This window comes from Apis laboriosa, unplaced genomic scaffold (assembly GCF_014066325.1).
Source record: "Apis laboriosa isolate Shangri-la unplaced genomic scaffold, ASM1406632v1 scaffold35_cov144, whole genome shotgun sequence".
In the NCBI taxonomy this organism is placed as follows: Eukaryota; Metazoa; Arthropoda; class Insecta; order Hymenoptera; family Apidae; genus Apis; species Apis laboriosa.
This window is the reverse complement of record NW_025222966.1, coordinates 56338-84034: the sequence shown is the minus strand read 5'-3', so window position 1 is coordinate 84034 and position 27697 is coordinate 56338. Positions and strand designations below refer to the sequence as shown.

General features: G+C 35.3%; 1 protein-coding gene across 1 annotated transcript; it reads left to right on the top strand.

The window, feature by feature from the left end:
* On the top strand, positions 1-27697 carry LOC122715438 (beta-1,4-glucuronyltransferase 1). Its single transcript, XM_043937633.1, has 4 exons — positions 1-164; positions 13303-14288; positions 14402-14582; positions 25115-27697. Exons 1-4 carry the CDS (start codon positions 54-56, stop codon positions 25319-25321), a joined length of 1485 nt encoding a protein of 494 aa, XP_043793568.1. The 5' UTR covers positions 1-53; the 3' UTR covers positions 25322-27697.

Below are 27697 nucleotides of genomic sequence, written 5' to 3'. Positions count from 1 at the left end.
TACTCACGTGCGTGCGTGCGTGCAAAGTTGTGTTGTGCGCGACCTGATGCTGAATGCACGGGGTGCAAGGCCAACGACAGGGGTTGGCACGGACTGATTTCACCATCAGACTGCCGCCAAGCGGGGAGGTCTGTCTCGCGTGCCAACACACATCAATGGTTCAGGTGAGTAGTCTGTTCTGATGATTTATCTGCTTATTTTTGAGACGACTGTAGGTTAAGGTATTCGCTGGTCTTAATCGCGAAATCCTTTGCGCGAAGGAAGATTTATCATTGTGCGTTGCTTTAGGAATAAATTCACGAATATCGCGTCCGAGATGTCGCCACTGTGTCGGACGCGAGATGGGCGATACCACTGCGCTCACGTGGCTTCAACCCCACTGATTTCATATCATTGCAATTTGCTTATGTAGCTATATTCATTGTGTTTTGAAATTTTTTTTTTGTATGATTATTTTTATTATTACATCGTACAATATCTTTTCATTGCCATCTATATTTTATTTGTAAAAATGTTATGTTGATTTTATTTAATGTTAGTTATTATTTATTATTGATTTTTAATCAAGTGTTTTAGTTTCCATTTCATAAATTGGAAAAATCTGTTTTAAATATCGATGTAAGTTTCTTCGATCAATTTGCTTGCGTTTAAATGTTTTAATAAATTAAATTGTTTTCGATATTATTAAATCGAATAAATTAGATTGATTCAGTTAATATATTTTATATTAAGATAATTTTATTAAATATATATAATACGATATACTAAGAATTTATTTTTAATATAATTAATTACAAGTTTATTCCTATTTTACATTAATATTATCTAATATTTATGGTTTTTTAGGATATAATCATTTTTAATCATATTTTGTAATTTATTAGTTTTTGAACACATTACAATATTGAAAAATTATCTAGTAATACTTAGAAATCTATATATTATCAGTTAACATTTTGAAATAGAAGTTAAATTTCAACTTTTCATTAACTTTATCAATCTAATTATTCAAATAATTGATCAATATGCCTATTCTTTATTTTTATTATAATATCAAATATCTAAATATCATCAATTGCAATATCATTTCACGCTATTGTTAACAAACAGTATAATTATTAGCAAATAACACTCCTGGAGGATTAATAAATAAATACTTAAATATATAATTTATATTAAACGGCAATTCTCTAAAGGAATATTTCAGTTGAAACTGTTTAATCGAGTTTATATTCCATTCTAGTGATAATAGTTGCGTTATATCGACGCAGTCTATGAAATCGACTAATAACAATTGCGATTTTATGGTATGCGTTTGCGCACGCAATACCGATATCGTTATTTAAAACAAAGAATGGAAGAATCGTTATCGCTATAATTAACACGAATATCAACGATATCGTGTTGATCGTGCACATGTCGATCGTAAATATCGTTACATACAACGAGCTGTTCAAAACTGATCGAAAAATTGCGTGTCGTGGCCCTATCTGGCCCAACTATTAATCCTGCGACGGTTTCCGGAAATTCTTGGGGGTTAAGGGAGCAGTGTAAATCCTTAGCTGGCTCGTTGTGGTCCTTTATGTAAATGGATAATGGGTCTTCCTGGTACTTGGCCAGGTTCCTAGACGACTAGTACTACCACCAACGTGCATTGCAACGCCGAAGGGCAGTTCATTAACTGCCGGACTCTGGTTCGATGAGAGTTACGGGGAACCGAATGGCTTTGAAGTGGTAGACGCCTCGAGGGCGTCCACTGCTGAACAATGAGAATTATCTTTCTCCCTCTCTTCCCCGCCTTCCTATTTCCTTCTTTATCTTCGAAACCTTTGCATCTCCATATTCATCCCTCTCTGTGTGCATGTGCATGCCTGTATATGCAAGCGTTTGTGCGAGCAGACTGACGCCTATAATTGAGCCGCTTCAGGCTAGGAAACAATCATCGTGGGAATCGGCATGTATGAAAGCAATCTTAATGAATTGACGGATGAGAAGTATCGAAGTGTGTCCTCTCGTGACCACTGCCAATTATTGTGGTCAGTGAGCCAAATAGAATAGGTCGTATATCGTTGAGGCAACGATTATAATTACTGGTAAAATGTTAGTTTGAGTTGGTACAATTATATACGAGATTTATTCAATCAAGAGAATTAATTGAACATTTTTTTTTAGGTTAGAGCAGTTAGAGAAATTTATTTAGAAACTTTCTGTTTTGTAACAGTAATTTATAACATTTTTTTTCAGTTAATAATATTAAAAAATTGTTGATAGAATGATAAAGATATAGATAATCTTTATTGAAGTTTTGCAATTTTATGTTAAATAGGCAAATCAATTGATTTATAATTTGTAGAATTTTCTTATAAAATATCTCTTATTTTATAATCAAATTTACTCCAATGTAAAAGAAAGTAAAAATTATTATTATTTCTGTAAAATTATACTTAAAATTTTATATTTTTTAATTTTTTACAGAAACATATTTCAATGAATAGAAATTTGATGAAGTCTTTTATAAAAAATAATTATTTGTTTTATTATTTAATCTTCCTGAATAAGAGTCATTGCATTAATATTAATAATTTTGAAAATAACAATTTATTCAGAATACAATTACAGAATACAATATAATAAAAAAAAATTAGGATAGTATAATAAATTATATTCAGATTTACCATAAAAATCAATATTTCATAATCATTTATGTTATAAATATACAAAAATGATTAAATCAAGAAATATAAATATCTATATATACTTTGTTTCTGATAATCTGTTTGATCTATATCTTATTTATAATAAAATCAAGTTTTAATTCCAACCACTATTAACGCTACACTCGTTTTCTATACTGAACCGGTAAAATCGCATAAAAATGGTAAAGAAGTTCCCAAATTTTTAAGACATGTACCTCATATCCTACCATGTATATTTTTTTAAAAATATTTTACAATATAATATAATTGGAATAAGACAAACATAACTTTATGAAATAATATATATATAATATATGATATAATATAATCTAAAAAAAAATAAATAAACAAAAATTGAATGTAAACCACAAATAGTTAAAATTGAATTTTGTATTTGCATTTTCTTTTTTCGTTTTCTATATTTTATTATACATATATATATATATATTTTCAAGCATCATACATTTATATTTGAAGTTTAAATTTTTCAAAATTTTATTTTTGAAATATATCACATTATGTTTCGATTTAATCAGATTATTTTCATTTTTTGGTATTATACGTACATGGTAGTTGATTCGCTGCTAATTGTTACATAGGTACTAAAGCTTCGAGGAAAGGTGGCAACTCTATGCGTGACTCTTACTACTTGCAGCGGTTCTGTATCAGATTATGGCAACTTATTTAATGATTCTTTATCAAAATAATTGTTGACAACGTAATAATCTCTTGCCTTGCATAAGTAGACCTGTTTATACGTTGAATTAGACACGATGATTTTATTTGATTTTATGTTTTTGATGGTTAATTAATAGCTATTTAATTACTTATTAGTATATTTTATATCTATTAAGTAACAATTTTATAAATATCGTTTTATAAATCATTTGTTTTATTAATTTTGTCTCAAATATTTTATGTATTATTTGAATTATAATTATCTCCAAATATTGTTTATATTTTTTAAATAAATATTGTTTATATCCCTCAATTAAAAAGATAAAAATTAGAAATATTATTTTATACGTTTTATATGTAACAAGTGCTTCGTTATTAATAACTTTTGCGTTTGTTGAGGATATCGATTCTAGTTTGATAGCGGTATCCTCTTTTATAAATCACGAATAGCCAATATATTGGACGTGTCACACGTGATCATAGAAGAAAGAATATCATATCTCTAATAGATGTTGTACATCTTTTGCGTCTATATCTTCTACTACATTTAGATAAAGCTGTTTACTTGCTATTGCACTCTTTACACCATATTTCGATTTGCAAATTAAATATCCATACCAACTTTCAAAATCCAAATTCTTAAATCGCCCCATACTTTTTCTCATACCATTTCCAATATATTTCGAACTCCAAAATGCGATAATTCATCGTAACGAACTGCGATAATTCATCGTAACAAAATCCGTACATTCGAGATGTAATATTTTTCTTTATATAGAAAACATCCCTTTCTCAAAAAAAAGCAAATAGTTGTCGAAATTCAGAGTTCGCGATTTATCGACATGGATCGGTCGCCTCGCGTATATAGAATACTTTCGAATTCGTTGGACGAATCCCGGATCAAATTCGGTGCGTGAAATCCATCCGTCTCACAGATGGTATCTCTCGTCAACCGGGGGGAGGGTATTTGAAATGATTCATTCGATCAGATACCGAGGAGCAGAGCGCGCGGACACGATGAGCGCGAGATAGATAGATTTCTCTTGTTCACCTGGTAACTTGTTTGATTTCAATCATTTTCGAGTGTTTTCAATACATTTTCGAAGTGTTTTCAACGGGAAACCGGCAGCGCGGCCGTGGTATATTGTTTTATCGTTTCCGACCGTTTTCAATGGGGTCGACGTGCCGGATATACAAATCGAAAACGTCGAATTACATCCAGCCCCGTTGGTCCCATGCTACATATATACCGACGTCGTCTGATGCGTCTAACGCACCATCACTGAATCATTTTCTCGGCGTTCGCGCGCGCCTCTGTCACGTTTTCATTCGATTATTTTTACCGTGAGATGTTCACCGTTCGTTCGATCCTCGATACAATGTTTTTAATCAAATGAAAACCGTAGATTTCGCATGAATCTACATTCAATATCTTTCATTCTCTCACTCGTTTAACGAAATAACGTTCGATTTCATACGATTTGTTTGGATTTCATGCTTCTCGTTTCACCAAGGAACATGCGCAAAGTGTTCGATTGATATACGTAAAATTTCGTTTCTTTCGAATTTTTGATAAATTGTTGTTCGGTAAATTTTCATCTATCGTTTGTTTGTATATGTTGCAAAGGAATCGAATTTCATATCAATTTTCATGTTTGTATACATTTAAATGTGGATGAACGTTATTTGGAGAGTAATTCTTCTCGAAGAATGTGTATGTTTGATAATTCGTGTTACAATAGCAGAATCTTTTCTGTGTATAAATGCCTTTCTTAAATTGGCAACATTTCACTTACTTCTATATGCATTAGGTACTTGTTAATTATGTTTGTTTTTCGTTAGCCAAGTCCCACCAGCTATTTATTTTTGCATAACTGGTAGGGAATGTATTTTTTCAACTATTTAGTCGTCAAATTATGATATGCATATGTAAACACCTTGCATACGCTTTGCGAGAAGGTTGGTACATATTTTTATCTTGGACATTTCGTACAGTCAAGGGAATTATTTGTACTTGGTACTCTCTCTGGTGTTTTATAAAATTGTTTGGTTTTTGAATTGATTTAAAAATAATTTAAAAATATACAATAAATTTTTGATATGTTAGAATAAAAAATTAATTCTAGGATTATATATTTTATATTTTCCTTATGTAATATTTAAGAAAAAGTCTGCACATTTCATACGATAAAAAAGAAATTAAAATAACAATTATGGACAGATCGTAGAAAATTAAATATTTTCCATAATATTTTGATAATTGTTACATGATAAAAAAAAAAGAATAGTAGAGATAAAAGGAAAGTAAAAAGAAATGTTCCTTTCTAAGCTCCATGTAATAAGGCCAAATACTTTAGCCACTCGTCTCAAGACCACTATAATTGCGAATCACGTCTACTTTTTATTTTATCCATATTCGCCATTGTTTCTTTCTCTCCTTCTCTTTTTCAATTTCTATTTTTAAATACTTGATAAATTATATTCTAAAAAATTTCATATAATTAAATTATTTGATTTAATTAATACAATAAATATTAAATTATATACTACCAGAGGAAAACTTTCTCATTCTTGATCATCTATAAAGTATCTTTCTCACATCTTCTATCTTTATTTTTTGATGATGACTTACGACGAGTATCGAAGCAAGATGCAGTTGGACAACTGTTTCTTCCGCATTCTTCCGCAGAATACTAGTCCACTTAGTTTCCGCGCACGACAAAGCTCGCTAATTACTCGGCCAGGAAGCACGCACCGGGTCTCTTGACACGATTTACACTTCCAGATAGCAAAAAGGTCGGAGACCAGGGAACAGAGATTCGTACGGCTGCATATTTTCACGACGACAGTCGCCCGTAACCCCTTCCTTTTTTTTCCCCCTCCGTTTCTTCCTATTCTCAGCGTCGTCGGTCTGTTTGTGGCAGATCTGAGAATCGCAGCTTGTTTAATTATCTCGGTAGTTATGCAAAGCAAATACGTGCACTAGGGGGAAAATTGAAGACCTGCTAATTATCGCGTAAAGATGTAAAAAAAAAAAAAAAAAAGAGAGAAAGAGAGAAAGAGAAAGAAAAGGGGGAACAGGAAGTGGAGATAAGAAGAAGAAGCGGAGGAAGAAGTGGTGGGAGGAGGAACTAGGGTAAAAGGAACATGAACGGATGGGGGAGGGGAAAGAAGGGCAGTCGTTTAATTGCAGCGGTTCACCACTCGACAAAAGTGGCTTTCGTGCTTTCCGGACTACGACAGTTATGCCTGACCTCTAGCTATGAAAAGAAATTCCTCTTTGAGATTCCATCGAGGCCGGCTAACTATTTTTCCTTTTCTCTCTCTCTCTCTCTCTCTCTCTCTCTCTCTCTCTCTCTCTCTNCTTTCTCTCTCCCACGATTCTTTTTGTACATCCGGAATTGAGCGTTTGCAATTAGCCTGGAAGCCTAGTGGTAGTTTTCAGCTACGAATTGAAATATCCCCATTTATAAAATTCGTTTATAATCGATAGTTATACGGATGGTTCACGTATGATGAAAATATATGAAAGTTTCCAAATATATCGAATTTTCTTTGCGTGTTTCGAGTTTGAAATTAATTGGTCAATCGAGAAGATGAATTTTTTCTTATATTCAATATATTATAATTAATATAATTAATCGATCATATTCATATCCTAAAAAATTTAATCTTTTCAATTTTTTATTGAAATTTTTTGAGTATATTGAGTTCGAATTAAGTATACACAAGTACAAAAAGTGAAGTATTTTAGAATAGTTTAAAATTCATATTTTGTGAAATCATTATATATATTGTTACACTTTTCGTCTATTATATTATAAATCTATTAATTTATTATATCTTATATTGAATATCTTATTCTTTCACCGGGATAATCGACGAACGATAGATTGTACCACGAAAACGTTTCACAAACTTTTTAAATAGATGTCTCCTTCTCACCGCAAAATCCCCCGTCAGATTATCTTGAGCAGCCCGAGGTATTTTTCGCAAGTTCGATAATACGCACGTTTGCTTATCTCCACCGCGAAAAGTGGTGTGGAATGGGGAGGAGGGGTGAAGATGGGCGCAATTCGTTTATTATCGCAAACCGCATCTCTTTCCAATACCTACCCCTTTCACCGGCTGTATCCGAATAGAGAGAGACCTATAGAGGTGGTTTCAATCGTTTCAGCCGAAGGAAAGAGCGAGAAGGGGCGAGACGAGAGAAAGAGAGAGAGAGAGACGAGGAAGAGTTGGAAGAGGGAAGTTTCAAAGAATTTCCAATTCTCAGCTTTTCAGTATCGCCACCGCCTTCGACGCTTCGTTTGTGCGGCAGAGAGGCAGAAGGATGAGGATAGAAGGGTGATAAAACAGGAAAAGACGAAGGGTATGGGGAGAGGGATTGGGGATGATGGTGGTCGAAGGGAGAGCCGTAATGAATGGTATTCAGTTTATTCTGGACTAAGTTACGTTGTACGCGCGCAGCCGACGTCGGTACAGGCATCCAGGCACTGAGCAAGAAGTAAAATGGGACTGTGGCAAAATTGAAAGCCGGAATTTACCCTTTATTCCTGCCTCTCCCGATCTTCGTACCTGTTTCCTCCTTTTCCAGCCTACGGTCGTTCTTTAACTTTTCCCCTTCTATCTTTTTCTTCCCTCCTTCGCGTCTTCTTCTTTCTCCTGCGCTTACAGCCTGTCTCGTCTCTGCTTGCGAGCGCATCCTAACGAGAAAATCGAAAACGAGGAGCAAAAACTCGACGCGTTTTCCATTCACCACCTTTGAGAACAGTTTTCAAAGGGTAACTTTTCATAAATATGTTCCAAGAAATTAAGGAAATCATTTCTTCCTTTGTGCTATCCTCGTCTATATGTCGTGATAGGCATGATAAAACTTGATTCGATTGCAAATTTCACTTCTAGTTGTCTGTATATAATGTATACGATATGTGAAGGATAAAATATGTATAGAATAGGTTGGATTTTGATTTTTGGAAAATTACGTATTTTCAGGAGAAAATATAGATCATATAATATATAATTATGAACTCATTTACATTCTCTGCGTTGTAAGTAAGCATTAACAATCTTTAGCAATTTGGCAATTGGTTGAGATATTAGGATAAAAAATAACTTCAATGGCATAGTTTTTTCTATTTTCTGAAATAGAATATATTTTAAAATATTGATTTTAATATCTATTATTATCCAAATATTTGAAATTTTTAACATTTAATTACCAATCCTCTGTAATATAGTGATCAAATATAATCAAAATGCACACATACATGTATATTTTTTAACGATAGAAATGGAAACATGACGTTTTATCATATATTTATCGTCGTATATCAAAAGTTTAGTTTCGATAATGCGTGATATCGCACTTGGTGTCATTGGTTGCATTTCCTGTATCGTTGTTACACACTGGAATTGTGATTACAGAAAGGATAGAGTTTCGCACGAAAACATAAAACGGGACCGGTATAGCGAATTGTGCTTTCAAGCTTTCGTCGTGCATCGTATACACATTCAGTGCCGGCAAAGCCTGCACTGTGGTTCGTGTGCGACCTAACGAAAGCCCAAGTACACAATTTGATAATGGGTTAGCTGTGTAACGTGCACACATTTGCCAACCGTGGTACACGCGGTATCCAGGACACACTGAATCAGTAATAACAATGTGTTTGCATAATCAATCATGCCCTTTCTCCCATTTCTTCCTCTCTTTGTCTTGTTACCATGCCATGTTTTTCAGATGCGAAAAATTGAGTAAGATGGATAATATTATCATTCTCGAAAAATATATGCTTACTTTACTTGTTTACCTTGCTAATAGTTGCTAATATTTTGAATATATATATATATATATATATATATTTTTTGAAAAATTATTTATGTACGTAATTATTCATTAAAAAAGAAGTTTTATCTATATTCTATTATTACATTACTCTTATTTTAAACATACATTATTTTTCTTTTATTTCTTCAATTTTTCTTCTATTTTCTTCTTAAATATCTATTTGCAGTTTTAATAACGAATCAAAATTGAACAACAAAAGCGATTCGATGATAAGATAATTATTAGACAAATGTTAATCATAATAGTCGTAATGGAATCCAATATATTCGTGAGAAGTAATAAAATTTCCATACATACATATTCCCATCTCCATAAATATTAATTATTCGATATTCTTTTTTTTAAACCTCATGATGCGATGCGTGTACATTGTCAACCCCTCGACGAGCCACATTCGTCACGGGCTAATAGTATGCAAACGAACATTTCGCGAAACGTAGTATGCAAATAAATATACCATAGTCTAAATATGGAGACATCTTCCTTTCTTTCTTTCTTTTTTTTTTTTTTTCCGCATCGCGTCAGAATAAGTTAATACGTCTGCGTATAAACGCAGATGAAAACGCCTCTCGAGGTTCAGGTAGCGCGGCAGAAATTTTTCTCGCGCGCTTTTACAGTACGGTGCACAGTTATACGGGAGGTTAGTTTCGGCTTGTAAAAATCTTGGCTGCAGCGGACGCAATCGGGTTCCCCATTTTTCCCTTAGGATCGCGTACAAGTAGACGGAACCACAACTGCACCAAGGTAATACCGCCATTTCTGCGGACACTTTACACATACACCGATTCACATTCATCCGTAATTTCGTTTCTTTCCTTTTTCCCTCGACCCTTCAGTTAGCGTTTATGTCCGTCGGTTTATCCAATTATAATCACGATTATTCGTCTAAGTGTTATTCCCAAGATGTTGATAATTGATAAATTTTTAAAATTTATCTCCTTATTTTCCAAAAAAAAAATACTATTATTCATTCTCGCGAAAATACTTATAATTGAATTTGATAAAATTATATATGAGAAAAAGTACGGGTTGTTTTCCATTCCTATTCTATTTGTATGCCGAGGTGTGTATTTTTTTTATAATTTTACTATTTAATTTTTAACGAAGCGTGAAACCGGAGAGAAGTCGAGTAAATAAATGTTTTAATTAAATTATATATTTAATTAATGGAAGAATTTTTTATTCGAATGATTATTCGATGATTTTTCTATATTTAAAAGTGTCTTCTATAATTTTTAATAAGCCAAGAGCTGTTAAATTAAAATCTATTATTCCATTATAAAAGTGGCCAAAAGATCAATACAATGTTTATATTTAATAATATTCTTAATAAAACGATTTAATTATCAATTAAATATCGATAATGAATTATATCTAATACAAAAGAAACCGTTCAATTGATAAAAGAAAAATAATTCTCAAAATCACGGATTTAATCAAATAACTTAATCTTCTAATGATCACACGAGAGAATAATACGTTTATATAGATAAACTACTTAAATCTTGTTCGTAAATAGAATCATTAGGATTGGTACAAGAGTTATACAGGACACTTTGCGTATCGAAGATAGCATCGGACATAGAGATTATATTGCCAAAGGTGCGAACTATGAATTTTGTTCATTAAATACTTGACCTGTTCTGGTACTGTGGCTTATATATGATCGTGATTTTAATGTACCCAGGGAAGTCGTACGATCCATTATCACTCTAGCCGCTGTTTCCAAGCAAAATTTCACTGGATCCCCTAGGGAATTCTGCCGCGTACATTTTGGTCGCTGTCTCACAATACCTACAATCTGTTTTCTTCCGTTTACCACTGTAATTGCGCTATTATTATGAATGCTACGATCCATCCTCTTACTACTCCTATTTCTCAGGCACGATTGCGAATTCTTTCCAGAAAATCATTGGATGCGTGTATCTGTTGGTAAATTTTCTTCTTGCAGAATGGAGTAATTTTGTTGTTAATATCGATGTACGTACATATATATTGAGGTTATAAATGTAGAACATTATTTTGTAGATAAGGAAACGAGCTAATTCGAAGGGAAAATAGCTGTTTAATTTGTGTTAATCTCTAAATTTGATCGGTTTTATGTCTATGCATATCGTTAATTGTTGTAAAAATTACATTAACAAAAATTAGGAATGTTTAAATTTTTATTAAAAAAATGATTATTTATTTATGAAATAAATTGAAAGATATTAATGTAAGGTATTATTTATTTATTTATAAAATTATATTTTTAACTATTTTAAAACTGGTTTAAATTGATTATAATAATATGACACGTTAAAGATTTATTTATATTTAATTTTTTAAATAATCACTCTTTTTCTTCTCTTTTTATGTCTTTACATGAGATGATTATATAAGTTGCTTTTTATGTATTTTATTCACGATTATAAAAATAGAATCTTTAGAGACAAGATATTAAACAAAATCCTATCATGGAAAGAAATAATAATTATTTATATTATACAGTAGAACTTAATTAAACTTTGCAATTCTGAGGAATATGTATACATTTTGTTTTATTTTTATTCATCTTTGAAATGTAATGTCAGTTTTTCAAATTTTTTTACTATTATATTTTTATTATATTTAAATTAAGAATTTTAATTATTCGATTCGACAAATGAAATGATTTTGTATTACTAAGAAATTAGTATTAAGTAACGACTCATCTTCCATCAGAAAGTGTTTTGATTTCTTTCACTTTTTCAAAGAAAATAAAATCTTTTTTAACAGAAATATTGAAATACAATATTGTTAGTTCAAAATTATTTTTAATGAAGATCATATTGAATTTTTCTTAAAATCGATCTATAAAAAAATCAAGGTGATCTTAACTTTTCATTGAAATTAAACTTTTTTCAAATTCCTAATGATGTTGATTAACTTTTATTGGAAATATTTTTTTATTAGACTATCAGAAGTGCATAAAAATCATTAAATTTTAAACCAATCTTCTAAATCAGATTACATTTAAGAAAAATTTCTAAAAAGATATCTACATGATTGAATCATTCATACAGATAGTATATTTGAGTCGGTCATAGCTTCTCAGATATACGTATTTGAATCTTGTGTTATGTACACAATATTATCAAAACAAAAAATAAATGGACATATATGTGTCAATAAGATAAAGATTAAAAAAAAAAGTTATCAAATATACGTAACATTTAATTTAATTTAATGTTGCGAGATATAATTTTCATTATCAATATGAATCACTATATTATTTTAAGTATTTGATGTAATACTTGGATTATCTTTAAGAATTATTGCCTTTTGATTTTCATATTTATTTAGATTCATAATTCTCTTTTGAAAGAAAGAAAAATTCATTTAATTTTAAGAGTTTTAAATATCGCGATACGTCAAAACGATCTAGTAATATTTCTTAATAATTTATCAAAGTATGATATTTTATTTTTCTTGTTACTACCGGCAACAAGAAACCGAGGACGTGGTAATTAGAACGATAAAACAAGCAACCCGATTCTGTTTTAGACAGACCCAATATACCCTGTTGCCAAAGACTTCGTTCCTTATCGAGACATCGAAAACTTGTTTACCCCATGTTTTGCAGTGAAATAGCTGTGGCATGATTTTTTTCTCGGCGAACTTTGGCGAACAAAGTTTCAAACTTATAATCGTAGCCATATTTCGCTCGACGTTTTAGTTTCGTATGATATAAACGATGCACTTACTTCCTTTTCTTCTTATAACTGCTATTTCAAACTATGTTCTCACTTCTGTTTCTCCGTGTCAATAATCTCGTATTTCGAGAAATCTATACACTATAAACTTGATTTTCTTGATATATATATATATCAAGAAAAAATAACATCGATTCAAAATTTCAGACTCGATTTCTTTCACATATCTAACCTTTAATTCGTCCGTTTGACAAATTATATAAATAAAAGTTTATCGTCTACGAATTGAATTTTCCACATTTAATCGTTTCACCATTATCGCTTTCTTTCTTTTTCTTGATCATCCCATAAAAAAAAAAAAAGCCAGATTTATTAAAACGACAAACTCTTTGATTTTCATATGCAGTTGGGATGTCGGCCATCGAACTTAAGTCTGACCTGCCTGGTTATTCTGGTTCTCATGAATATCGCGTTGACTTTCCTGTTGCTGCAGTCGGAGACTTGCCTCCCGATCATAATGCCGAGGGATTTGGGATCGAACGCTATAACCGAGTGGAACCTCGGCACTTTAATCAAAGAGCCGCAGCAAGAGCAGCAGCAACAATCGGACTGCGTCACACAAGATTACCAATCGTTGCCAGTTGACGCGACCGAGTTAAAATTGAACATAAATCTCGGCAGATGGGATGCTCGTAGATTGTTCCGTACCTTCGACCACATCCTCGTTGGATCGAGTTTCGTTAAATTGTCACGGGCGTATCGGGTTTGCCTGGCTACGCAGAGCTCCGTCGAGAAGCTGCACTCGATCGTCCAGGCGGCGCACCACTGGACGGGGCCTATGTCGGTGGCCTTGTACGTGGCAGGCGACGAGGAGTTCGAGGTTCTTCAGAAGTATCTGATTTACCTGAGAAAGTGTTACGAGCCGATACGGGAAAGGGTGGCGTTCTCGTTGGCCGTGCCTAGGGTTAGACCGGTGAAGAGGCAGCCGCGTGAATTTGACCCGCCCGACATGGTGGATTGTGCCAAACCCGAGGGGACGTTGAACGAGTTGATGAATGGAATATCGAACGAGCAGGCCAACTGGCGGATACGGAACGCGTACCCCCAGAATCACATGAGGAACCTGGCCAGGAAGAATTGCCAGTCCGATTACGTGTTCCTGACCGATGTAGATATCGTGCCGAGTTTCAATTTGACCGGCGCCCTCGATGAATTTCTTAGAGCCGATACCTGTGATAAGTGCGCCTACGTAATACCGACGTACGAGCTGGACTCACGCGTCAGATTTCCGCAGAATAAGACGGAATTGGTGAGGCTGGCGAGGAAGGGGTTGGCCAGACCCTTCCATCAGAAAGTCTTTATCCACAATCAGTTCGCCACCAATTTCACCAGGTGAGGACGTTTCTTATATTCGTTCGTTATTTATTTATTTATTTATTTATTCCTTTTTTCTTTATCGTTTGTTTAATGAATAAAATTACGTGCGTACGTTGTTGTTCGTTTAGATGGATACTGGATACCTCTCCTAATCATAAAAGGTATGGAAATATGAAGAGTGGGAAGGTGTACGTCAGTCATGACGTGACGAACTTTGAATTCCTTTACGAACCGTTCTACGTGGCAAAGGATATCGTTCCGGCTCACGACGAAAGATTTATGGGTTACGGATATACCAGAAACACTCAGGTATGAATTTCTCACACGGATATTATTTTTTGAAGGAAATATAAAGTAGAATGGGTAAACAATTGGTAAAACAATTGGTAAACAGGTAATAATGTTAAATGCAAGAACTTATAATAGTATCATTTCTTTTGATGAAATTTCAAGGCTAGATATCGTGCTGTTAATCAAGCAACGTATATCTAATTACTTTATTCATTATTCGTAAATAATTCAGCATATTTGTTGTTTCGATTTGTTTGTTCGAGCTCGACGATTCGTTGACGGCACATACCCAACACTACCATCGCATAAGTGCAACACGAGCTCCTACGATTTGTTTTTCCTCCAATAACAAAATAATCGTTAAGAAACTCGAAACGAAAATTCTCGCAAAGGGTAAAGTAGTTTGAAAATCGCCTTAAGAATCGCCGATTAAACCTTATTGGTCAACTTTCTGGAAACGTTATTGTATAATTTAATTTAACGTAGATTCGACTCAATTAGACATTTGCCGTTAATTTCAAAACTTCTTCCCCGGACGGAACTAATTTGAACGATTATTTTTAACCGGAAACGAAATGAGCGCGAATCGAATTAAAGCACAGGGAGCGAATTAAACAATTATACTCGTATCGTTTTTCACATTGTCGAGAACATTCGAGCAAATGTGAATTCGTGAATTGAACGGCGGCCGATATTAAAACGTGGCAAAAATGAGGGGGAAAAAAAAAAAAAAATTAATGTATATTCACGCGATACAGGTCGACGATAGGGGAATGGTGATCAGCCAGGAAATACCGAGAGGAAATACCTCGAGAGTGAGAATTCGAGGGGAACACATGGTAGTTTGATAGTACGAACTCGGGCAAATCCCACGCGCCAAGGATATTAATTGAATTACATATTATCGTTGCAGGCGTTATCGCACGATGGAGGCTCATTTTGCTGAACAAGCATTATTCAATTTAAACTTGATACGTTTCCTACCGTCTAATCGAAACCATTGTATATCAGAAACGTACGCTTGCATTCTGATATCCGTATGTGGATTAATTCTCCTCTCAAACCGTATTTTTCATATCTATTAATACTATTTCAGAGTGTCAAGTTATTGGATTATCCAAAGATTCTTTCGAATTTCATCGAGCTGCTTAAAAATATTAAATTTGATTTTAATTTTCTAATTAAATAATAGAGATGTTATATTATTGGCACTTACATAAAAAAAAAAATATGATTAATATTGATTGGTATTTAATTTTCTGCAATATTTGTAAGTGGTTTTTTCTGTTGTTGAGATAAAAAATACGTAAAATATACGATATTTACTATTTGCTTATCTTTTATGAATATTCAAATAACGTGTTTTTATTGGTACATTGCGATAACATTTATTTTATAATATATCGCACGAAGTATACAATAACTATCGATGCAATATTTACTTACATCGAGTTGTAAATTTCATGATACAGTATCTCTACGTTTCGTTCGATTTTTTATAAAAAAAATTTCGAATTATAAATAAAATTATATATTCTATACTCGAAAATTGAGAATCGTGGCCTACATATATCACCAAACTTTCCCCCCACTTTCATATTTATATCTTCGTATACGTATCTGTAACCCAATTACGAGGAGGAATTGAATATAATGGAATAACAATAATCGCAATGAGATAAAAGAAATTCACAACAATTCTTCATAAAAAAAAATTCTTAAATTAACCCCAATAAGTTGTAAAGTTTCCATCTCCTTTATATACACTGATACAATTCATTTCTATCACGAATATTTAAAACAGAATATAACCGCGATTGATTGAAAAACGATTCCGAGGAACATGAATTTTGAACGAGTTCCATTTATCAGAATTATCCAATTGTTCGTCGATTTGATCGTGAAAGTTTTATCAATTCAAGGAGAACAACGAATTCAATAAATCTTCCTCTTTTCAAAACCGATCAAATCTTCGGATCCATAAAGGATCCACATGAGAAAATAATTCCCTACGCTCATCTTACATCACGTATCCTCGAGTGACGCGCGATCTATCGATCTATGCCAGGAATGCGACGCGGGGAAAAACGCGTGCAGACACGCGTGACGCATTTCGTTCGGTTTTTTTTCACCCAATGGCGGTGTCGGGGGTTTCGAGGGAAGGGAAAGCCGTTCAGGATTCCCTGGGATGGAAATAACGAAATTCCATCGTGCGGCGAAAATCCGGGCGCAGCGTGGCCCGCCGTATTCGCAAAAGCAAGTATGCCGCGGCAATAAAACGGGTGTAAATCTACACGGCCGCGTAGTAGCGCGTTGGTACAACAACGGGCGCGAAACAGGCGTACACAGGCGCGAACCTAACACGCTCTCTCTCCAGCATCGTGTGCCATCGGTATTCGCATCTTCTCTGCGGTTCGTTCGCGCAACATCCACTCCCCACGGAGGAATGAGAATGGATATCGTTCGCCTCTCCCACCCTCTTGTATTTCGTTCTACTGCAACCCCTTCACGGTCCGTCCCTCACGATCCAATGCAATCCTGTCGCGCCGTTCTTTCGTCGTCGAGCAACCATCCAGTTTCCCTCCACTTCTTCCTCCCTCACGTTCCATTCCACCCTGTCTTGGAGAACATCCCGTAAAGGTGGCCTTTCCCACCTTTTTTGCCCCTTGTTTTCGCCGGCCGAGAGCAACACGTTTCCTCCCACGGAGGAGACAAATTCGAAACGGGGTTTTCGCACCACTACGAAGGGAATTTTTACGTTTCGTACGTTCGTTTATTTAAGTTGAAGTTTTTAGATGAGGTCGGTTTGGACGAGTTTATTAAAATGTTTATTAAAATGAGATTTTTTTTTTTATAAAATTTTAGGAAGATTAGTAGGCTGTTAATTTTGTTGCTCGCTTTGATCTTTCTTTCTGGAGAACGTTAGAGAGAGTATACACTTTTCTCTTCTTCTCTTTTTTTTTAAAGACGAAACGTTTCTCGATGTTTATTTTTATTTTATCGGAATAAATCAAGAATTGCCATAGTATTTCTAATTTTAAACATTCCTTATGCTATTATTCTTACAAACTTTATAATTAATATTCTTTGATGAAATGAAATTCTAAGCTACACGTATTTTGTATAGAGCAACTGCTAGCCGATAACACGTTCAATTTTCGCACGAGAATGTGAAAATATCTTAATGCAGTTTAAATATTCGAAAAAAACCAGCAATCATCTCGAGCAATTTCTTAGAAAATTTTTACAAGGATTGAAATCACTTGATCCCGCGAATTCCACGACAAGTTGCATCTTGTATGCAATCAAAAACGTATTCTTCGTGCGAGGGCATTGTGCCACGATTCTTCAAAACGCGCTCTTCAACCCGAACCCATCGATACGAAAAATTCAACAACAACAACAACAACAATTCACAAAATTCACAAACGACAGAAAAATATTTTTATCGTGTAATTCGATGCACGCACGAAGGAACGGCGGCTGTCTGCAGTGTAGGCGTTCTTCGAAATATTACCCCCTCCTCCCCCTGCTCAAGCGTTCCAACAAGCGTCCTCTGTGCACCGTCTCGATAAATTTCGAAGCGACTCGTTTCAATATTGACCTTTCGACGTTCATTTCGAAGATTGACTTTCGATCGGGTATGAAATTGATTCGACAGCACCACCGGGATGCCGTAGCCGTGAGTGACGAGACACGCGAGCGGGCTGTCCGTAGGGGAGGAGGGCAGGGGGGCGGGCAAGCTGCGTGCAGATGGCTTCGATTCAAAGGGAAAGAAGATAGCTGCTGCCTGCCCGCCTCACCTGTCTGTGCTCGCCGATTGAGCGATTACCTCGGCGCGAGTCGTCAATCAGGAAGCGGACCGGGTTGAATGGCGCGATTCGACTTCATTGAAAGCACGAAGTTATTTCCACGGATCGGGAAACGCCGTTTCTTCCTCCCCTCTGTGTCTGGCCGGCGAATGGAATTTTGTTGAAAAAAAAAAAAAAAAAAAAAGAAAAAAAGATTAACCTAGGGATCTATTAAAAGTTTATCCGGGATGATTTCGTTGCTTTCAGATATTTTTTCTTTTTCTTCTTTTTTCCATTCGTACTCGCTATCTCCGCCGATATAATTTCTTCTTTCCTTCCTCGCCTCGCTTCCGCCTCTTATTAGCCCGGATAAAATTGTCCGGTGAATGCTGGCTGGCTATCGATACGTAATTAACTCGATTCCGATAAAGACTTTACGGCGAGAGTAGCGAGTGCTGCAAGGGGAGGGGAGGAGGGAGGGGGATGGAAGCAGTCTCGAAGAAAAGGAAGGAAGGGAGGAAAAAAAAAGGAAGATGAAGATGCTTGGGAAAATGAAAGATTAATGGAAATTGAATCGTTTGTGAGTTGTTCTCTCAGCGTTAATTTTCCAAGTTCCAATATATGTAACAAAAGATTTATCGTCATTAATAATTGATTCTTGTATTGTAAACGGTTATAATAGCACTCTGCTTCTCTCTCTCTCTCTCTCTCTCTCTCTTTTCTACAATGGTTCTTATTATGGGCGAAATTTCGTTAGCTAAGAGATTAATTTGAATGCAATCTTTTCATGCATCTACATTATTATCACGGAAGGCAACAAATTTGGATGGATATTCCATTATGTTTAATCAGTAAATGTAGTGGATGGTTTAATTATCGCATTTAGTAGATGCTGAATGCCTCCGCTCGCAATTAGTTTCGTCATAGAAAGCTTGTTATATCATCGTCATCGTCCGATGTGTACATTAACATTAATGCGCCATTGTTTATAAATAATTGCTCCTATATTGGAATTCTGACCCCATCATTGTCGTATTTTCAACATGTTATACAATATGATCCCCAATTATACACGTCCATACTAATGACAAGCAATAAATTCACGTATCGGCGACGATCGCTCGTTGATATTATCGTTGATCGTTTCGTTATCTTCGTTTCGTTCCTCCACGACCTAACTCAACACGGACCTATTCAGATCACATTTTCCATCATCCACGTGATTCTCCATCGAATAATTCCATATTTTATACAAAACAAAATTTATTCGCCGTAATAGATGTATCCTCCCCCCTCCCCCCCCCTCCTCTCTTTCGTTTATCCGCTTTCATCACAGGATAATATCATCACTTAACGGGGAAGCAATTTAAGCAATCGTTATCTCTCCTTAAGAGAGTTTACCTACGAGAAATCTCCGGGTTAAAATCACACGAGGAGGAATCCCTGGTTTATCTCGTCGAACCGATCAGAATTGAAAGGCAATTCGTTGATGGTGTTTTATCCTTTCCAGATTTCCCGATATGCCGGTGATAAATGTAAGATAAATGCAGACAGAAATCGTTACATAGAATCCGTTACTTATTCGCTAGGATTTATACGGACGTGCGATCGCATAAAACTCAATTATCAGATTTACTCGGTTGTTTCACTCGCGGAGATCCCACTTCCACTTCGGTTATCCGCTGAAAAATTATGCGCCAAACTGTTTACCAAACTTAAGGGGGTCCCGTGAATGCATCGTCACGTATGGCCCTAATGCGTTACCAAGGTATTCATCAGAGAATCACCACGGGCGGAGGTGGCAAGGCCGCCATTTTGATAAAGGGAACCGCCATTTTGTATTCCTGGTTGAGAGCTAGGATCAACCGAATGGAACGATAGTTTGATTCGACGAGTGAATTTTTCGGCCATTCGTTATTCTCTCATTAATTCCGTGGTTGGATTTCGCGCTATTACGTGGGCTTACGCGGGGGCTTGTTTTTCGGTGGAAACGGATTATGGGCTTATTTTGTGCCATTTCCGGAGGGGAATATTGAATTTTGATTTTTTGTGATTTGATTGGAGTTACGTAGATTCTAGAGATAGAATTCGATCGATGAAATTGAAAGATAAATATAATTTGAATTATTAATTTCATAAATTTCATAAATGTAATATATGCTCATTTTGTATTTGACCAAACATTTGTCCCTTTCATAATTCCCAACGTGAAATGGTAATCGTGTCTTTATTTTCATTTAAACGAACTTGTAAATCAACGGAACCGTAATCCTCTAAAAGGGGATAATATCTTTATCCCCTCGTTAAATTTAATCACCCAAATTCTAGAAACACGGGGATCGAATAAAGTGTGTTAGGCGGTGGCGTGGCGTGTCATGATCGTAATGGTCCGCGGTGGCAATGGTGGCCTCCGTCGATGCTGAACCGTGAAATTAATCCGAGCACATTTCCCCAAGGTACACGCGATGTAAAACAAAACCCACGCCCATTTTTTTCATTTCCCTTATACTTTGCCAACAACAGATACGAGTGCCATAAAATTGCCATTTCTTCATAACTATTTACGGGCATAAATTTCCTATCGTTTCTTATATAATTCATACGATATCTTTACTTTACTTTATTGATAATTCAATAGTGATACCATTATCCTTGTATTACACACATTTTCTTCGAAACAGTTGCAGATACAAGACTTGATAAAAACGTACGAAATTGCAAGTTAATTGAAATTGCAAGTCAATGATTGAATTATTTCCACGTTCACTATTTAGTGTATAAAAATAATAAAAACGAGATAGAATATAGTAAAAAGAAAAAAAGAGGTAAACCTTTTATTTTCATCTTTTCGTAATTTTCCTTCCTTCGAAAGTTGATTCTTTTTCGTATCATCAGAGCCATCTGTCGGCAAATTTCTAATTCTTGGAAGAAGAGGGCGCAAAAGCGCAACAACCGGGAATTTCCTTCCTTTCGTCACATCCTTTCCTTGGTCCAGAAATAATTCTACGTTTGATAACGTTGTGTGCACACACAGTCGTGTAAATACTTATAAATAAACAAGATGTTCGGTGTTCCACGGTGCAAGTGTGTCCATGTACGAAGGTTAATGATTAGTGTGAACGCAAAGGTTTCAGCATTTCGTATTCCTCTTGGCGGCATCCGGAGGGGAGAGACCTGCAAAAGGAATATGCTGTCAGTGCAGGCCAAACGAAAGAACGATCGTTAGCTGGATCTACCAAAATTGCGTAAATTTACAGTTTACAACGGTTGGATATCGTTTGAATAGACTGGGGCTAAACGGAGTCTGGAATATGTTAAATACCTTGGATCATTCCGTTTGCTTTTGAAAAGTTTTAGCGGTTATTCTAACCGCAATTTCGGATATTCAAAGCTTTGTTGTTCTACGTTGAAACGAATTGTTCGAAACAAAGAACAATTCTTTCGTATATCGTAATTTAAAATATCTTGATACAGATATTTGTATTTTAAACGGAGATTGTTTATGAAATTATATAATTAATTGAAACAGATTTATTAGGATGTTGATATATTCACACTTTTTGAGGATCGAATTTCTAGAAAAGTCAAAATTGGTTTACAAAATATATACGTATAAAATAAAATGAGACGTATCTGAAAACGTGGAATAGCTTTGAATGATGAATTTTATACATTAAAACGATGAAAAAAGTTCAGACACGCATATATCTATTAAAATTATTATAACTTAGTTAGAAAATTTAAATTAGTAGTAGGATAAAGCGAATCGAGAGCGAACAAAATAAGGAAGATGGAGCGATCTCATTCTATTTCCATCTCGCTTTATCTAACGTGAACTTGTAATTAATTAAAACACACGCTCGTATAAACTTTTGTCATCGTTTTGATATCAAGAAGAATAATATATTAACAATGCGTATACTTTCGTAATTAGCCCCCAATCTTATTTTGCATTCAAATCTTGTATATCTCTGTTTTTACTCGTTTCGTTATTCATCTCGTTGACCAATAAAAATTAACTCGAAACTTTCTTTCTTTGTCGTCTGTCTGTCTGTCTGTGATTATTTTAGATGCAGAAATGGAATTCTTCGGCCAAAGCAAAGTGTCCGGGCCGGGTAATTAGGAAGATACGTCAACTCGTTACGTTGTTTAATGCAATCTGTGTTCCCTCGAAATTCAGGACAAACAGGTGCCCCATGAGTGGCTCGTGCTCCAAGAGCCAGAAATGTTTTACACCACGGCCGCAAGAATGTGACCCACGGGAAATGCTGTAAAGGGAATTAATTCCCGTCCACTGACTAATTAAGATGTATAATCGTGTGCAATGCGCGTTACACAGGCAATTCAGTTTTACTAATCAACGAGGCAAGTGTTTACATTAAGGATGGCGTTCGACCATTGCACGCAATTAATATTTCCAGTCTCGGCACCAGATTTCTCTCTAATCAAAGGTGTATGTATAATAATTTTAACGATGATTTAATAATATATCTCATCAGATTGATCGAATCAGTCTAATCTAAAAATAAAACTTGGATTTTAAATTTATCCTTCTTTAATGAATGATTTGATGAGAATCAACGATCAAATTAATAATACTTCTTATTAGCATTAAGTCCATTAAATTCAAAGATTAAAAGAGTACAATTATCGCTATAAATTATTGTAAAATTATTATTTTCATACGTAAAATAAAATCGTGCGTTGAGGATTTATATTTTCTTCAAGATCGTATTTTAATATTCAAGTTGTCATCGTCGAAATGAAATTCATTCAAGTGTACACAGTTGCATAAACGAGATTATGTTTGAATGATTGGACGACAATAGATGGAGGTACGTTCTTACGATAGAATTCGCGTGATTAACAATACCGGTCCTGGAAACTGTAGCACTATGTCATTCTGCCTCTGCGTACATATAATTATTCACTGGTCGTCTCTGAAACGGTGAACTGAAGATTACACGTCGTCTATCAATTTTGGACGTCGTGGGAGGCGTTATTGGCGCATTTCCGCATTGTAGATCCTCCACGTTCCTCTACGTTAATTACGGGCGATACCCGTGTCTCTCTTATCTTCTCTCTCCGAGCCCTTAAAACATTATTCTTCTTTAGGAAGATTCGTGAAACTTTGCGTTTTAAAAAAACATTATTCACACACGATGATGTTAATTACAATTCCTTTCCTCTTTTTCGGATTCGGGAATATTATTATTATCTTTGAAAAAAAAATTTGACGATTGAAAACAATGTTCGATATTAATTTTCAACAAACGATTGCAATTTTTGTCACGATAATAATGAAAAGTCAAGACACGTCTATCAACAAATTTTTCCAAATCATTGAAAATTATCGAACGTTAATCGCATTAACGTGACTCGATGCACTTTACTCGTCGTAAGTTTGGCGCAATTACGAAACGTCGAAACAGGAATACTATTATTTCTTGATAATCACAACCTGTCTACCGGGTTTACGCGCGACTGTCACGTATGAGTTGCCATTGTTACGTATGATTATTCACGAAGACGCATCCATACCGGAGAACAGCAATGTCTGTTAGGCGTGTCTGACCTGTCTCAGTTGGCGAACGTAGGACGAGATTGCCAGGCGTCCTCCTCCTTCCACTATTCTAATGTAGGAAACACAGTGTTTCGTGTGGTAATATCACTACGTTCGCGTGTGATATCTACGAAAAATTTTCTGAAACTTTATTCGATGATTTTCCGCATAAGGAAGAAGAAGAAGAAGAAGAAGGAGGAGGAGGAGGAGGAGGAGAAAAGAACTTAGAGAAAGCGGAAGAAACAGCGAAACTGTTGTAATTTTACGTGTCGTTTCATTGTATCCATCCATGTTTTCCATTTTGGACTTTCTCTGCGTGTAGAGCATGCAACAGACGTAAGAATACTTTTTCAATTTCGCGAACAAGTTGTGAAACGTGGAAAATTTGGGCAACGTTTGTTTCACGTTTTGATTTGAAAACACGGGAAAAAATGTGTAACAGCCATTGTCAGGGATTTTACATGCTATACCATAGTATTTGAGGTTTTCATTTATAGAAATCCTTGAAACAGAGAAACAGAGAATAAATTTTTTATTTTTTCCCCTCTTCCTCTTGTTGATTAAAGCAACTTTAATCAGGTTTAATTGAACAAATTATATTCTTGTGTCGTTCAAAATATTAAACTTCACGCGAATCTACGCTAGCTTCAGTTAATCCAATTGCTAGGAAAAGTCGCGTTGAAAAATGTAAATTAGAATTTCAATCAAAAAATCAATTGGATTTTTTTTGCTTGTTCATATTTGTTTTAAGATATAGCATACTAAAATTGGATGGATGTCAAGTAAATTCTAAATCAGTCGTGCAATTTTCAGGTGTATAAAATTTAAATTCATATTTTGATATCTTATTCTTAGAACTGTGTAAAACTTTCAATGTAAAAAACTTTAAATATTCAAATTCCTTTATCGAAATTGGATATTATTATCGAATATTATTTGTCGAGAAAAAGTCTTGAAAGCAAAGTCGAAGCGAAATGCTTATTTGAAATACGAAATGATTTCTTATTTCCTTCTTTCTTATAAATCAATATTTTTCAACGTGAGATATAATAAAAGACACGTTGCTAGAAAAGAGTTAGAAACATTGTCTTCTTCTTCATCTTCTCATCAACACACACCTGTAATTTAATTATTTTATTTAGAAAACGCGCATACATCGACAAACTAAAAGAATGATTTCTCTGTTTTGTGCATAGGTGTACGAAATGTTCGTGGCTGGTTACCAATTCAAGGTCCTTTCCCCTGTTTTCACGGGTCACTGGGGTCTGCAGACCAGGAAGACGAGGCCGGCTTGGCGCGAACGGCAGAACAGTGCCAACAGGAAACACTTCGAGACGTTCAAGAAAGAGGTTTTCGCCCGTTACATGCGCGACCCCTTAAAGATGATGAAGAACGCCCACTGACGAAAAGTTCGTCGAAGATTTCGTTGACTTTTCACGAGATCTTGATCGCCGTCCTTCTTCACACTCGTCGCGCGAGCCACTCATCGAACGTGATGCCGATCCAACGTGATCGTCCCAAAAATGGTGGTGTGGCCTCTGATTTCTTCTACCTGACACGTTTGTGCCATAACGTTTTTTTAAAAAAAAAAAAAAAAAAAACGTTTGTAAACGGGCGATACGAACATTCGAACGTATCGTCGACGGTCTAATCGATTGACTGTTCTATTTTTCACACCGTCGAATCGAAGACCGGATCGTTTTCTATAATATATATTTTGTATTTCGTGTCGCGAACGATCTACATATGTCAGATTACAGCATTAAATATTTGAAGTTGAACAACGGTTTCAAGGGTTTTCGCGTTTATTTATAAATTCAAACAGATCACGTAGCGATTTTCGCATCGTTTATTTCATACCTGAAAATCGATCCATCCATTGTTGCGTTTGATCCCGCTTTACCGATCTTTCGCAACGTTTGAAAAATGTTTCACCCGCTTTAAAGTGAAGAAAATGATGGTTAATGTGCCGGCTAATGATCGTTACTCAAACCGACTTTATCAGCTGCTATATCTTTTCCACGTCGCAAGATCCCCTTCATAGCCCGGCGATAATGACATTTATCTTACATTAATCGATAAAATAATCAATTACTTCGTGACCACCCTCTATCCACGCCTGTCCAAGAGTTTCGATGCTCGGCTCACGATTTCGCTCCTTAAATTTAACATTTATGAATTTATTAAATAACGGTGATTAAATGATAAGCAACCAAGATGGCCGATTTACCCAAAACCAAAGTTCGATATGCAAATCGTTCGCACGTTACATTACACACGTAAAGAGGAAACTTCTTGCATGGATGGATGCCGAGGTCCATAGCCCTCAAGCCCTCGATCGGTATTTTCCTGCTTCAACTCCGCTAATATCCGTCCCGGTCAATCGGTGACATATCACGTGTATGTAGATCGTCTCAATATCTCACATATCTTTTACCTTAGTCGAGGAGGAGAAACACTTCGATGTAACAGAGGACACTGTAAACACGAAACGTCAAGTTTATGGATCGACCGTTAACTTCTATATCCATGTGCACACTCATCGTACAAACTTGGTTTCAGGTAAGAATGAAATAATTTTGGATCAAACTCAAACGTTTGGTTTATTCGATTCATATATCAAAACCAGAGACCGTTGAAACGATAGTCCATAATAGGCCTATAAAGGTGTCTTAAATCGGCGCCATTTTGAGATTTTATATAATAACTCGATGGATATTGAGAAATTTCGCGATGTGAGAATTGTAATTTATTATATATCAACATTGAAACACGTTAATTTTATTCAAGTCTCGAGTAATTAATACGTTAGTTGCGTTAATGCTGCATAGGTGTTTTCGATAATGTCAATTTTCTATCGTCAATAGAATAATATTATTAGCAGTGAAAGTATTTATCAATTCTTATCAACCAGAGAACCAAATCCACCCATTTCCATAATCCCATAAACACGAAGGGAGGGGAAAAAAAATATTCGGACGGAGAATTATTTTTCGAGCCATCATTCGAATTATTCGAAACGCGTTGTATCATATACAATATTTACCGAAAAGTATCAATTAACGTATCGAAAATCATATTCACGGTAGCATTGAACGATCGATATTTGCAAAACGAGTCGACGAGAGGAAATTTATATGAAAGGAATGAAAGGGAGGAAGAAGAATGAAAACGGGAGAGAGGAGTTGTTGGCAGTGTGGAGGAGAGAGGCAGCAAAAGATCACGGCAATCAAGTGGCCGGTTTACTCGTAGTTCCGCTTCATTCCGTTCACCTTAAACGAAACTAATAAGCCCGTTTACCGCTTCCACTCACGGATCACCAAAGTCATCAGGGACTTGCCATGCGGGGATAGAGGAATAAATATATCTGCCGGTGAGTTTCTGCGGCACGTACACGAAAACAGGGAAACGAGGTCGGTGGAACTTAAACTGAACCATGGTATACCTCGTTAACTGTCTGTAATTTAAGAGTCTCTTTTTTTTTTTTTTTAAATCTGGGATCGATTTTTGCCGCTCTGGAAACCACGATGTTTCCCGTTTTCTTTCCTTTCGAAGATTTAGATTGAAGATTGTACAAGAAGCAAGATTATGGAGAACGTCTCTCTCGTTGTATTCATGGAACAATGGGGAGAAAAGAGGAATGGAATTGGCTTGTGTCGAGTGCAATTAAACCGACGAGAATCGATATTTTGTATTGTTGGATTCTTAGAACGTAGCCAGTGACGTGCGAAGTTTAGAGCGTTTTGATAGAATCGGTAAGATGGATCGGTTGAAAAGTA